Raw genomic sequence first — 15,781 nt, forward strand, 5'->3', positions numbered from 1 at the left:
AATGATCTTCCCTGACTGATATTGATTAAATTCTAGGAGCATTTTTGGTTGGCAGTCCTTGCCCAATCGACCCTCTCTATTGTCCTGTGAAACTTGTAGAGTACTGGCTTTGGAGCTTGGGGTCAGGAAGATCAGTCTTGCCTGCCTCTAGCACAGACTAGCTGTGTCTATAGCCTCTCAGGCCACACAAAAACAAAAAGTTACTGCTTCCCCATCCACGCAGGCGGCACACACATTGGGTATTGACCACAGTGGTTCAGATCATACACTTCTCCTTCTCCTCTACCCCCACCATAAGGGGCCAGGGTTGGCACAGAAAAGAATTTAAGAATTACAAAATACAATTTAATGGATTTCCTCCAACCTGTTGGTTATTGACAGGCTAAAGAATAAAGCTCCTTCTTGTCATGTCAGTTATGTTAAAACATATAGCCCTTAAGGAAATGGCTTAGTGAATTGTTGCCTTCTTTCATTCAGGAACAAAGCTGTGTTTTTTAAATTTTTTCTTCCCAAGGTCTTGCATGCTATACCTGAAACATGCACAGAAAAGGCAGATTAAGTAGATTTCATCAGCCAGGCAGAATGTTCCTTCTCAGTCAGAGTAAAATTGAGAAGCATTGGGATGTGAACTATCAAAGTGGCCCCAATAATCAGGGGATATATTTTGATCATGGGGTCATTGAATGCTAGAAGAGATATTGTGACTGTACAACTTATTAATGGCTCATCAATTGATTGAAAAATGTATCATTTATCAAAATTCAAACCATAGCCTTAGGTGAGGACAGGCAAGGGAATGATTACTCCATGTTACAAAGAACCTGCAGCATGTATATACTGCCATGGCAGCTGCTGTGAACGACATCACAGTAGCTCAGATTTGGAGAGGACCTGAAAGGCAGTATAATCCAACCGTAATGGAACAGAAATTCCCTTGGCAACATTAAACGAATAGCCATCCAGTTTCTACTTGAAATCCAATGAAAGGGAACTTATTTTCTCCTAGAGGATTCAGAAGCATAGGAAGAGAAGGAGGTGAGAAAAGGAGAAAGAGATTAAATACCAGTCCCTCCCCCAGATGAAAAAACACACCAAATTCCTATTCTCCCATGCCTTCCTCAAGTTTTTCACTTCACTTTGCCATAATGCTTACAAATTCTTCTGATTCAAGATTCTGGGTAGTTTACTGGGATAGAGTGCTGGATTGCGAAGGTGAATTTAATTCATTTCTCTTCTTATGCACTTCCTAGTTGTGAGATTTGGGGCAGTCACTTAATCTCTACCTGCCTCAGCTTCCTCAATCTGCAAAATGGGGCTCATAATAGCACCTACCTTCCAGAGTTGTTGAGATATATTGATATTATACATGTATATATGTAAATATATATGCATATTTACATACTCATGTATATATTAAAGTATACATGTATACATATATATGTGTTTCATATCACTTTGTAACGCAACCTTAAAGTTCTAGATAAACATTAGCTATTATAAAAACTTGTAGTTAAAAAACTTTTAGTAATTGACATAGTCTGTGTTAGTAAAAATGATTCACATTCTTAGATAGCTCAGTGTTACAGTGGATAGAATTTTGGATTTGGAGTTAAGAGCAGCTGACTTAGGGACAGTTAGGTGGTACAGGGGATAGGGCACTGACCCTGGAATCAAGAGGATCTGAGTTGAAATCTGCCCTCAGACTCTTTCTAGCTGTGTGACCCAGGGCAAGTCACTTAACCCCAATTGCCTAAAAAAACCGAACTGACTTCAAATCTTGCTTTAGGTGCTCACTAGCTGCATAACCTGGGCAATATCTGTATCATGAGAATAGTAACAGCACCCAGGGTGATATGAAGATAAAATGAAATCATATTTGTAAAGCATTTTGCAAATCTTAAAGCAGTGTAAATGCTAGACATTACTATGCAATGCCATGTATTAATAATAGGGATAGTGAGAGATGGTGGACCTGTGACTTCGTCAATATAGGGAACCCTCCATTGATGGTCAGCAGTCTCTTTACACTTTGGGTCTTAGTGAGCTTTTAAAAGCAGTGAGAGGTTAAGCAGTTGCCCCAGAATGGTGCAGCTGGTGTCAGAGGCAGGATTAGCATCTGTGATTTCTTGGTAGTATGGATCCAACAGTCAGTTTCTGTTATTTCATGAATCTAGAGCTGAAAGAGACCTTAGAGGTCATTTAGTTTAGCTCCCTCCTTTATGTAGGAGGAAATTGAGGTCTCATAGAAGTTAAATGATATTGACCAGATCACACAGGTCATAAATGACAAAGACAGCATTTGACATGTGTCTGCTCATTCCAAAGCCATCACTCATTTGTGGGATTCTCCATCTTTGCTTTGAATCCTCTAGCATTTTAATGGGTAAAAGTGCTTCCTCATTTCCTGATTCTGGATCTTCACTTTTCCCCCACCCCTGCAACTTTCAGCTTTTCAACTGGTCACAGTCTTGTTTGTAGAATAGTGCATGGAGAGGTTAGGGAAAATCTATTTTACCTCACCTGGGATCCTTTTTGGAATGTAGGGAATATTACCAAGCAAGTGAAAAAATCTCTCTCTCTCTCTCTCTCTCTCTCTCTCTCTCTCTCTCTCTCTCTCTCTCTCTCTCTCTTTCTCTCCTCAAATAGGGATTTTGCCTTTTTGGTTACACAGCAAAATTTTCTAAAATGGTAGGGCAGAATAGAATATTAGTATGAGGAATATTTAAGACTCTTAAGGGAAATTCCATGAACTATGGTGCTCACTTCTAGTTACAGATGAGATATTCAATGATTTGGGCTACTCTAACAGTTGCCTTTTGTGACTTAATCATTAATATCAATAAAGGGAAGTAGGTACTATTGAAGTTTGGAACTTTTAGGCAATAAGTTAAGGTTTGGTTGGATGAGGACAGTATAACATAATATTGGGTACCTGGGAGTGTAGAGGAGCATAGAAAGGGAGGAAGGAGTGTATCAAAGACAAATCTTACCTTCTTCAGTATTCTACTCCCTAGACCATTTCTTCATCTTGGAGACATTTGGGAAACACACTCTCTCACCTCTCTAATTCATTACATGACTTTCTTGCTCCCAGAATTCAGGGTATTATTTTAACATGTTTCAAGCATATTATAGGTTGATTAGATTTTTGAGGGCTACACCGCTAAGAGTCACTCTTTATAACTTATTTATATGGGAGAGTACTTTCTAAATACCAACACCACCAGTGCTGGGACGACTTGGCTCTTCCCCTAAATTGGGGACTTCTGGTATGACTCATCTTTCTATCACCATAAGCAACAACCACTTGGAAACTATTGAAAGACTCTTATTGGATCCATCCTGCATCTAACTCCAGTTGCAGCTCTCCCTGGCATTATTTTTTCCTGGGATCTGATGCCTTTCTTTTATCTCATTTCACAATCCTTACACCATTGCCCCAAGACACCTTTCCTACCACCATTACTCCATCTTCAGTGAAGCAGCAGATACAGAGCTGGTAGTTCTGTTCCCAAGGGTCAGGCCTTCTTGTGGGAGCTGGTCTTTTCAGGGGTCAAAATGAGAAACTTTAACTCCACTCCATAGCCCTGGAGAGGACTCAAAGAGGCTCCTTGTGTTTTTGTTGTGGCAAACCATTGAGCAGAGAATTTACCTCTCCTAGGGTGAAAAAGAAGACAAGAAAAAAAGAAAGAGGTTCTTTTCTTACCAATTAAAAGCCAGATCCCACACTTCCTCCACCAGGAAATCAGCCCTGTTCTCCCAGAGGGTTTGTAAAGCTGCCCAGGGGTGATGAGTGCAGCTCTAATGAAGATGAGTCAGCATTGGATTTCTCAGCTGGGAAACCATAGCTCCTCACCTTGCCTCATTTTCTGCAAAAACAAAATGAGAGAAAAAAAAATCCTTCATGAACTGAGTAGGAAATTTGAACCTTTTATTTGGGTTAGGGCACTCAGGCTGGACACAGAACCCACCATGTGTAACTGCCACCTTGTGAAGTTCACAGAAAGGACCCTGGCAATGCTTGTGATGGCTCTTGTTTGCATGGTGTCTCCTGGGTGAACTGGTCCATCAATCAATCAATCAAAAATTTATTAAGTGCCTACTGTGTGCCAGATACTGTGCTAAGACTTTTATGCAATTGACTGTTGATTTTATCAAATAGTTCAGGAATACTTCCTACCAGAGTTAATGAATCATTGCTCAGGCAGGACAAAAGGAAATGCTACTTATCTGAACATTTTTATTACCATTATGTATGTTCTGGAAATGATTCTCAGCTACAGAAAATGACCAAACACAGTAGACGAAGTCATAATGACTCTCTGTACTGAATTGGCTGCCTGACTTCTCTACGAGCATCCCTAAAGCGGAGTCGGAAGTATGGGCAAGATTTCATCCTTCATGGCTATCCCCTGTTGGAGCCTAGTTCTATAGAAAAATTCCAGGGGCGATCAAAGGATGATCATCCAAGTGAATGAAGAAGAGGGTTTCAGGGGTATCCATACCCATGAGAAATGGAGTTTCTTCTTATTTCACTGCCATGTCAGGGATATGGGTCAACAAAATGGGGGGGGGGGGAAGAACCATTCTGTGGTTCTTAACCCTGCTTTCCTCAGTTTCAGGCATTTAGTGAAGTGGAAAGAGGTAACCCCACGTATTATAATGTAATTCATATGGGGAGGAAAATTGAAAAAATGACTGTTGATTTATTCTAGTTATCATAGTCAGTGTTAAAGATGAAAACTGTTGAAATGAGATTGATGCATAACAAGAATTTACCAAATGTATCAAAGTGTGTCTGTTCCTGCTTTCCACCTTCTTCATAACTTATCCCAAGTCATAGAATTATAGCACAGAAATTAGGGAGGTCATTTATTCTGACTCTTTTGCTCCAGGTAAGTTAACACCTTAACTAGACTAAGGTTTGTGACGTTCTGCCCTCAGCAGCTCCAGTTAGATGTTTAGGGCAGAATTAATGTATAGGCTGAGACAACAGTTACCCACATGGTGTTATTTTTAAGGGAAGTAAAAGCCCAGCCACCTTCGCACAGCAAACCTTTCCTGATCAGCCAATGTGTCTAATATTTCCCACGTTAAAGTCCCTGTTAGGGTAACTTGGTTAAGGTATCATAATACATAGGAAATTAGCTAGGTAAATGTCTTTAGTAGACAATCTGTTTATTGAATTAACAACTTATAACAGTGGTCTCAAACTCAAATAGAAACAGGGCCAATAAACCATATATATAAAGATCCCTGCAGGTGGCATATTGGCTTAGAAATCCACACATTAGTCAATCCATTCATTCATCTATCTATATTTATATTATTAAATCATTTCTTCCTTCCTTCCTTCTTTTCCTTCCTTCCCTTATTTATGTATGTATGTGTATTTATTTTGCAAAATATTTTCCAATTAAATTTTAACCTGGTTTGGGGCACTTGGCTGCATTTGACTCCTTGAACCTAGAAGATAGTAAGAAACTAAAACAAAACAAGGTAAGGTGATACAAAACATCTCTGTTTTGAGGAAAGGAGATCTAGAACATGGGAGATTTTGTAGGGAGGCCTGTCCTAGGTGGGAGGACCTGAGCTCAGGGCCATGATTAGCCAGGGGGAGGGATGAAAGCAAGAAGAGATCATAAAATGATGAAGCTGAATGGAGATGGAGAGGTTCCAGACAGAGACACGTTGATGAAACAAGTGGAAGTGAAGATAAACAGTAGACACTGACAGTTCTGACCTGGGTCATCCCAAAGTCTATTGTTCTGCTACTTTTCATGAGTTCCAACCTCATGGGAATTGTGTAATCCTTCCTCCCCTAGCTGTCTATAGATTTTAAAATAAAATATGTGTTTATATGAGGATTTTTTTTTGTCAGTAGTGATAGATTTTCATGTGCAGGTTGGAATATAAATAAACTACTTGGAAAATTTTGTCCCAGATTATTGGTGTAGAAACTGAATCCCACTTAGGGACTTTCAGGGTTACAAACTGCTTTCCCATCAACAACCCTGTGCAGTAAATAATATTAGTAAGATATTTTTCTTTTTGACTACCCCAGGAGCATAGAGAACTCCTGTTGAGGTGACCTTCCAACGTAGGGCGGCCCCTGTGTCTCTCAGTATTAGTATTATGGCACCAATTTAATAGGCAAGGATCAAAGTCTAAAGGCAATGGGAAGACATCCAGAATCTCCTTGCTGATCTGGGTCAGGATGAGAATGAAGCAAATGCTCCTGTTGGGAGTCAGCAGAGCATTAGTAGGAAAACACTGGCCATGGTACCTGAACAACTGGGTTGGAGTAGCTCTGCCACTTACTACCTGCCTGACCTTTGAGAGTGACTTTACCTTTGGGGATCCGAGTTCCTTGTGCACAGGTGAGGGATTTAGATCAGGTTGCTGATATACAGAATAGCCTTTAGGATGTCTGGGTTGTGTAGGACCTAGAGTCAGGGAGACCTGAATTCAAATCCTGCCTCAGATACTTAGTAGCTATGTGACCCTGAGCTAGTCACTTAACCTCTGTCTGTCTCAGTTTCCTCAACTACACAATAGAGACGATAACCTGCCTTGCACACTTGTTGTGGCACGCAGCAGGTGTTATAGAAATGCTATTATTACTATTAAAGGGGGAAGGAATACATATGTATATAGCACCTACTATGTGTCAGGCCATTGTGGTAAGTGCTTGCCAAATGTTATTTCATTTGGTCCTCCCAACAACCATTCCCAGACTTGCCCAGAGTCACACAGCTAATCAGTGTCTGAGGCTGCATTGGAATTCGAGTCTTCTGACTCCAGTCTCAGCGAGTGCTCTGTCCACAGTGCTACCTAGGTGCCTCTATCATTGTTGTGATTAGTCATCCATTCATTTATCCATTCTATTATTTATTAGTTTATTTACATGTGTATGTATGTTCTTTCCAATTCACTTCAATATGTTTCTTTTCTGTTTCCTCATTAAATTAGGAAAGAAGGGTGAGGGGTGGAAGCATTCAGGTGTTATGAAGAACCCTGGGCTTAGAGTCTTAGATCCTGGTCCTGGCTTTGCCACTACTATGTGGTCTTGGGAAAACAATATCATTTCTGTAAATAAATGTTTTCTTTTATTTGTAAAATTAGTATGGTGGGACTAATTGACCTCTAAAATCTCTTCTAAGTCTGAAATTCGATGGGTCTAGGTGATCTAGCGTTGATTTTTCTATAGGGCAGTAATGCTGAGTGGAGGTAGGGTGAGATGGGGTAGAGTGGGAAATGGTGTGGCCATGCTGCTTTTTACCTAGCCTGTCCCCTTGGTTGCCACCATGTTGTCACCATGCCATTGGTCCTAAACATCAGAAGTATTACAACTGGGAATTTCTTCTGTCAATAATAATTATAATAGTTAGCATTTGCATTGTGGTTTGAAGTTTGCAAGCTCTAATTTAATTTGGCTTTCTCTGTGATCATCCCATCATCTTTTGGGAAATTGGGTGATTTCTCCTTTGTCTATACTTTTCTTTATGTTGCTTTATCTGGTTCAGAGGGTAGAATGGAGAGTTTGAAGTCTTCAATGCCCATGTTAATTCTTGTGTTTTCTCTTTCTCTTTCTGTCTCTGTCTCTTTGTCAGAGGTGTCATAAAAGTTGACATAAATCTTCAGAAGGTGGACATTGACCAGTGTTCAAGCGATGGCTGGTTTTCTGGAACTCATAAATGCCATCTGAACAATTCAGAGGTAAGATCTTGCATGAAACAGTTCTGTTGAAAGGACAATGAAATGCTTTCCCTTGAATGCAATATGTTAGTTAAGTACCATACCCAAAGGATCTCCAGGTGCATTTTCTATTTTGCACCGGGCTGATGGAGATAACGTTATGCAATGGAGCTGATGCTAACTTAAAGTGTATGAAGAGGAACAATTCCTCAAGCGACCAAGAGAAAGCTGCAATGAAAATTGCTTAGGAACTTTAGTTTGAGTCAAAGGCTAAGTGTATTCCTTAACAAAGCCTGGAAGTTTAAAATAAACCCAAAGTGAGAAACCAGCCCATAAGACGGGTCAGGAAGGCTGTGCACAGTTTTGTATGACATTCTACTTGTTGAGACAGTACTAGTATTCATTTCAACACATTGCCATCTGTTAGAAAGCAGCAGAGAAAGTATGATGGGACCTTTTGGTGACTTTGGAGAAAATAGCCAATGGGAACCTGGAGAGCAGAATGGTTATCATTTTGTGTTGCTAATGTTTAGGTTCCCAAAGGTCTAGGAAGGAGTAGGGCTTGGATTAACAGGCAAATGAAGCAAGCCATTAGAATGTGCTCTTGAAGATGAGAATGTCTTTTTTTTTTTTCAGATTACTAATGATAGCATTGTAATGATTTCATTTTTGGCAATCAGACCTATCTTTAGAGACAGAGAGTGTCATGAATAATGTGTTAAATAATGATTCTACCATGAAAGAAATGCTGGAGATGAGGTCGGGGAGGGAGCAGAGTTCAACCTGATTTCCAAAGTTTTTACAGAAATTTAATCTAATTCTTTACAGAATGGAAAAGGTAGACCAAGTGTTTAAGAGCAGAATTTATTTTTAACTGTGAAGTGTTTGGTTTATTTCAGTCTTTTAGGGTAAGTGAAGTCATGCACAATGTGTTCTAGTCTGTAGAAATCTGCCTTCAGAGATTTTGCAATACCTTTAACTTACATTATTACACATTATACATTTGCATAAGACTGATGGAAACTTTCTGAAACCACATGCTCCAGTGACAATAATTCTAAGATTCCGTCAGAAGACCTGGGCTGGAATACTGATTCTGTCTGGGCAAGTCACTTAACTTATCTGAGATTCAACTGCAAAAAAGTAATGTCACCTCTTTTTTCCTCATCTGTAAAATGTAATATTTTCTGTACTACCAATCACATCAAGATGTAGAACGGAACAAAGGAAGCCTGTTAGAAGAGCTTTGTAAACCTTGACACACCATAGAAATTGCAGCTATTGTTATTTTGTTCCTTTGTTACATTTTACATCCTGTTTCTTTTTACTTATCCAAAAAATTTCCTAATATAACTTCATTGATGATCTTTAGGCCACACATTCCTGGTATTATTGATCCAAGTCAATGACATGAATTGGTAGATCAGGGTAGATCAGCTTTGGCTGTGTGTGTGTGTGTGTGTGTGTGTGTGTGTGTGTGTTTGAAAATCACTCTCTTACTTATGTATCTCCTTTATTGAACTATTTGCTCTTGGGCTTTTAATCTTTTTTTTTTTGTTAAGACTCTTTTTTTTTTCTGAAATAAGGTAAGGTTCTGTTATTTCCAGTGGGGAATCTTGGCTTTTTTTCCTTGACGGGTAAACCTAGGGCAGGTTTAATTCCTTGATCAATTTTTACTATCCTATCCCTTCTTGGGAATAATTTCTGAGGGTGACACCATTACTGAGAAGTACTCTCTAGGAGTAAGAATGGATTTATGCTGATGCAGCAGTACAGTCTGGGGAATGGAATGGGAAAGCATCTAAGTGCTTACTCTAAGTCCAATTCTGCCTTAAGTGCTGGGGGAATACAGAAAATATGGTGCAAAGCACACTGAAATCTAAGTCAGCAATCCCACCTCTGACCCATGGGATAGGATTGGGACTGGACCCAGGATCTCATTAGCATGGCAAAGTCCTGATGAGGACAAGTCTTCTACTAATACAAATAAGTATCTTCTCTTAACCCAAACCCAACAGCTCTGGGAATAGTAATGCTCCCCAGACAAAGAGTCCTGATTTCAGTCCAGCTCTAGAAATCTTTGTTTTCAGAAGCAATCTCTGCGGAGATGCAACTTACCAATTGCATCTACCCTTGCAATCCTTGCCTCCTCAGAAACTACAGCTACTTAAAACCTAGAAAAGACAGTTCTCATCTGCAAGGCATTGTTATAGTCAAATGGTTTGATATCAGGATTGAGTATGATTTGAACATGAAAGAAGATGCATTACCATAAGCTTTGCCATAGTACCCTAAGAACCATGGAATCTTTCATTTCTGACTTTCATTTAAAACCTCCTTTATGGGCTATCTCTATCTATTAGAATGGGTGTTCCTTGAGATCAGAGGTTCTCTCCATTTTTCTACTTGTATTCCATGCAGTACATAGTAAGCACCAACACATGCTGTTTCACGACTTCATTTTCTGTAGCATATGCCCTTAGAAAGTTGCCTGGAGCACTAAAAAATTAAGTGGTTTGCCCAATGTCATATCACCAATATGTCAGAAGTAGGATTGGAATCCAGGTCTTTCTGACTTGAAAGTCAGTTTTGTACCCCTAATGCAATGTTGCCTCTCACTGACCTATGTCAGTATTGAAACTATGGCAGTGAAACAATGAGTAAGTGTCATTAAAGGAAAGAGTTCTGGATTTGGAATTGGCTCTGACTTCTTGTGTAATTATGGGTTTCTGTTTCCTCATCTATAACATGAAGTGATTGGGTCAGATGACATTTGATGTCCCTTCCAGTTCTAAATCCATAATTTAATGATTTGATGAACTAGACCCCATTAATACCCATTCTCTAACCATGTCAGCCAACTGGACACTACCTCAGTTGTAACTAGCTAAGAATTAATTAATTATTCTAATGAATAATATAATATTGTATAGGTATATAACATATAAAAATATAATAATAATAAATTAATTAGGCTAAGAATTAATCACAATTTAAGCCTGTACTAAACAAGATGGAAACAGCCAGACAGTGGTCCAAAGCTTTTAATCAATCCATGCCAACGAATGATATATTACTTGAAGATCTAAGATTGACAGATATGAGTTTTTTCTTACCCTGCATTTAGATATATATATATGTGTATATATATATATATATATACCCATTTACATAAATGCACAATATACAACAAATATATGCATATTTGTATATATATATGCATATATACTATATATAGTGACAATCTAAATGTAAGGTAAGAGTAGATTAATATCTGTTGATTTATATAATATATATGTGTATATGTATACACATCTATACATAGTGTATATATATTTATATCTTTCTATCTATGTATGTATATACTTATAAACACACACACACATGCACACACACACACACACACACACACACACACACACATACACACACACACTGCTATGCAAAGTTCTTCTGGTACCTCCTTATTTAGAAGTACTCCAAACTCTAAACTTGACTCATTTCCCACATGAATTTTAAAAATATTTTATTTTTATTCTGAACTTCATAAATACCAAATAGATTGGTTATTTGGTTATGCATTGTAGAACAGAAAAAGAGGATTGTACATAAACTGTAGATTTCTTGTATATAGCTCACTTTTTTTTCTAATAAATTCATCCTATAACTTTCAAAAGTGTCCTACTTGTCTGACCTTCTTTGTAGCTCTGCCTTGCTAAGCCCTGTAAGATCAGACTTCCTCTTACCTCCTTTTTCCCTCATTCTATTATTTTTTTTAAAATTCTTAGCTTTAACTTTCCTTATGACTGTTATTTTTACTGGTCTTGAATTCCTGTCCTCATCAGTGCTTTTGCCTTGATAACTGTTGTCCATTGACCTGAGTAGCATTTTTTGTGTGGGTGTCATATTGTGGGTATCGATCTGTGTATGTTACCTCTTTCGAGCTTTGTTCCAAGGTTCCATTGGGCTGTTCAGTAGGAGGCTGTCTGGAAACAAGGGGATATTTACTTTTCCGGCTGCTAAATCATCCTCTACCTGACTTTAGAAGGCCTAGGCTACTTCTTTTCCAGCCTCTCTATTTACTTAATCAAATGGTCATGGTGGGGTATTGTTTGAATTCCGTTGGAGGATCAATTTAATTATACTTCACAGTAAGGAATGTTAACTTTTCAAGCTTTGTGTCTTTAAAGCTTTTAAATGAATTAAATTATTTTAGGGAAAAAATAAAACTCTCCATTTTGATTAGCAGAGATTAGGTTGCTATGGTAATGTACAGTTTCTCTTCCCAGTATTTAAGACTGAGTGAGGTTAAAAGCTCCTGTATTTTAAATATCAGAGGAGGTTAAGAATTTAAAAGTCACACAGAGGTAACCTTTCCTGGTTTTCAGGTATATTTATTCTTCTCCAGTGAGATGGTGGAAATAGAAAAAAATGAATAATAAGAGATTGTGGCAGGAGCCCTGGGAGTATTCAGAATAATGATGGTTCCCAACACTTCAGAATTTACAAAGCACTTTCTTCACAACAATTACTTGATAACTTTGCTTAGAGGCAACAATGCAGAAACCGGGAGGTCACCTAACATCCACCCATCCACTCATCCATCTCTCTCTCATTCAGTCGTTCTCTCAGTCTCTCTCAGTCTCTTGATCTGTCTCCCCTCTCTACTTCCCTCAATGTCTCTCACCCCTACCCCACCCCCACTTCTCACTTTTTTTTTCTATATGGAATTAAGTGTTATAGCAATGAGAGAGGAATACTAGAGGTCTTCTGGTCCAGGGATTCTCAACCTCTTTTGAGTGATGGACCTCTTCTCAGAATAATATTTTTAAATGTACAAATTAAATATGATTATAAAAGAAGCAAATTACATTGAAATGCAGTTATACATATATATATATATACATACATATATGTATATATATAGAAACCAAGTCCATAGAAACCAGACTAAGGATCTCTGATCTAGTTCAATGCTCTCTCTCTCTATATGTGTGTGTGTGCGTGTGTGCGTCTCACCTCAAACCACTTATATTACCCTTCCTCCCCTCAACAATGTTACTAAGTTTATGCTTAACTGAAAAAAAAAACCCAGCAAAGTAAAAAAACCAAATCCCTTTGTTGAAAGTTCCTTTTTTTGTCCAGTTTTATACTTTAGATCATCCCAGCACTTTTACTCTTTTCCCTCTTTGGCTCCAGTCTTGGAGGAAGGTCTGCATCTTCCTGCATATGTCAATCACTTAACTCTATCTTGTGATCCCATTGTCTCCAGGAACTTTTTTCCCCTTTGATAATCTCCCTTCTCTCCCCTCACTTCTCCAATCAAATTTTGATCTCTTTTTATTTACCAGCTCCTTTCTTACTGCTTGCAAATATTCCTAGATCAATTTATTCCATTCTTAAAATAGTACACTAGACAATCTCTAGGTTTCTTAAGCTATCATTCTATCATCCTCCCTTTCACTGCCAAAAACCAAAATAAAACCAGTAACATTTGCACTCATACTTTCTTACTTTCCATTCCTTAACCCTTAAAATTTGGCTTTTGATGTTACCACTCAACTGTAACTACTTTCTCTAAGGTTGTCAGTGATTTCTAAAATTTCGAATTGAATGGACTTTCCCCAGCTTTCATCCTTCTTCTCCTTTCTGCAGCATCTGACATGGTTGAGCATGCCTTCCTCTTAGGGACTTCCTTTTCTCTGAATTTTGAAGGACAATGCCTTCTCCTGGTTCTCCTACTACCCCTTTCCTCTCCTCCCTTCCCGTCCCCTCATAAACTCATAAATTCAGAGTTGGAAGGGACCTTAGGAACTATTGAGGCCCAGAGGCCCAAGGCCACCCAGGGGAAAGTACCAAATGTAGTATTTGAACTAATGTCCTCAGACCTCAGAGTCAGTGCACATTTTACTGTGTCACAATACTTTTGATGACCTATTGGATCATGAACAAATCACCCAACCTCTCCAAGGATCTCCTTATTGACATGGGATTGGACTAGAAAAAAGTCAAATTCAAATAGAAAAAGGGCCATTAAACCATACATAATGATCCCCACATATTGGCTGAGAAAACCAATTATTAACATTATCTGTGTGTTTTGTATTGTATGTATTTTTATTTATTTTGTTAAATATTTCCCAATTATATCTGGTTGAGGCTGCACTTGGGAATATTGTGGGCTACATGTGGTCAGTGGGTCACATGTGTGATAACTCTGGACTAGAAGAAATATTATCCCTTGATATATGGGACTGTTTTAGGTCTAAAATTCTGATTTGTGGTGGTGCAAGCATAAGCTATGAAAATCAATTTATTTTTAAGAAGCCAAAAATTATTTTTAAGAAGCCAAGAGCTCTAAAAAGTCTTCTTTGTCAGTTAATTATTTGATTAAATACATAATATTAATTTTAAAGTTGATAATTAATCCAATTAATTTAAATAAAGTGAGTCAGAACCAAAACTTGAAACCAAATCTCATACGAAAAGGCTAGTGTTCTTTCCATGATGCCTCACTAAAAGGAGTTAAATGAACCTGGAATGATTCCCTTCTTGTGTTTTCCTCCTGGCTTCTCCTGCTTTCTTCAAGTTCTACCTAAAACCTCACCTTCTACAGGAAGCCTTTCCCAATTCCTTTAAATGCTAGTGCCCTCCTTTGATTATTTCCAATTGATTCTGTCTGTAGCTTGTTTGTACTTAGCTGTGTGTGTGTGTGTTGTCTCCCTCATTAGGCAGTGAGCTCCATGAGGACAAAGTATATCTTTTGACTTTTTTTGTATCCTCAGCTCTTAACATAATGCCTGGCATATTGTTCACTTGTGTCAGTTGTATCTGACTCCTTGTGTCCCCATCTGGGGTTTTCTTGGCAAAGATACTGGAGTGATTTGCCATTTCCTTCTTCAGTTCATTTTATAGAAGAGAAACTGAGGCAAACAGGGTGAAGTGATTTATTGAGGATTACACAACTACTAAGTATATGAGGCCGGCCTTGAACTCATGAGATGAGTCTTCCTGATTGCAAGCCCAGAGCCCTATCCACTGAACTGCCCCATGTGGCTTTTAGTAGGAGCTTAACAAATATTTATTGACTAATTACTGATGGGAGAGAATAGGTGATCAATAGTCTTAACCTTAACACCTCATTTTCTTGTACCATTTGGAAACTTAATACCTTGTATTTACCAAAAACAACGTTTGAAGAAGACAGTAGAGTCACAAGAGTTCTCACTCTGGAATCAGAAAACCTGAATCAAAGCCCTACCTCTAGTACTTCCCATCTGTGTGACCCTGGACAAGTCATTTACCTTCTCATAGACTTCAGTTTCCTCATCTTTGACACAAGAGGGTTGTATAAGAATGCCTCTGAAATCCCTTCCAATCCTTGATCTATGATCCTTTCATTGAAAAACAATCATTTGCACCTTTAATATGATTCTGTTAGTCTCTTATGTCTCCCAGGGGTGTTTTCATTTTAGCTTTCATACCTGATTTCAGAGTTTAACAAATTTATCCCTTACTGAGGAAATTCTAGCGTTCTACAGAGAGATGGGATAGGTGATGGATTACTCCAATCTTGCTGCATAGTTAGAACCTTTCCTTCATTAATCTGGTCTACCCATGGTTCTCATTTGCTATCTTTTCCTTTTTCCTAAAGTAAAAAATAACCAACCAAATAAACTTTCTAAAATTACTGCAACTTGCATCTGGAAGAGAGGAAAATAAACCTTCTGACCCACTTTCTATAAGCAGCAGATACTAAATTCATTCACTGAGGACTGATGGCTCACTTCTGGAGTGGGTAAAAGGGCTGTTGCCCAGGGAGAGTACATTTATCAGTTCATTTTAATTGAGGCCAGTGTCACTAGATCCAAGAGTACATGTCATGGAGGGAGGTATAAACAGTACTAGAAATGAAGGAGAGGGTAAGGTTATGAAGGGCTTTGAATGCTAAACAGAGCATTTTGTATTTACTACTGGAGGAGTCACTGGAGTTTGAGTGGGGGGGTGACATGATTGGACCTGAGCTTTAGGAAAATCACTTTAGCAGCTGAATGGATGATGTATTGGAGTGGGGAGAGACTTG

General features: G+C 38.5%; 1 protein-coding gene across 1 annotated transcript in view; it reads left to right on the forward strand.

Annotated features, from left to right (window-relative positions):
• GPR158 (G protein-coupled receptor 158) overlaps nt 1–15,781 on the forward strand; it is a 396,975-nt gene that overhangs the window by 18,702 nt on the left and 362,492 nt on the right. The window contains exon 2 of the mRNA XM_072651757.1: nt 7,614–7,719. Coding sequence (XP_072507858.1) covers nt 7,614–7,719 — 106 coding nt within the window. The remainder of the gene's footprint in view (nt 1–7,613; nt 7,720–15,781) is intronic.

This window comes from Notamacropus eugenii, chromosome 3, assembly GCF_028372415.1.
Source record: "Notamacropus eugenii isolate mMacEug1 chromosome 3, mMacEug1.pri_v2, whole genome shotgun sequence".
NCBI lineage: Eukaryota > Metazoa > Chordata > Mammalia > Diprotodontia > Macropodidae > Notamacropus > Notamacropus eugenii.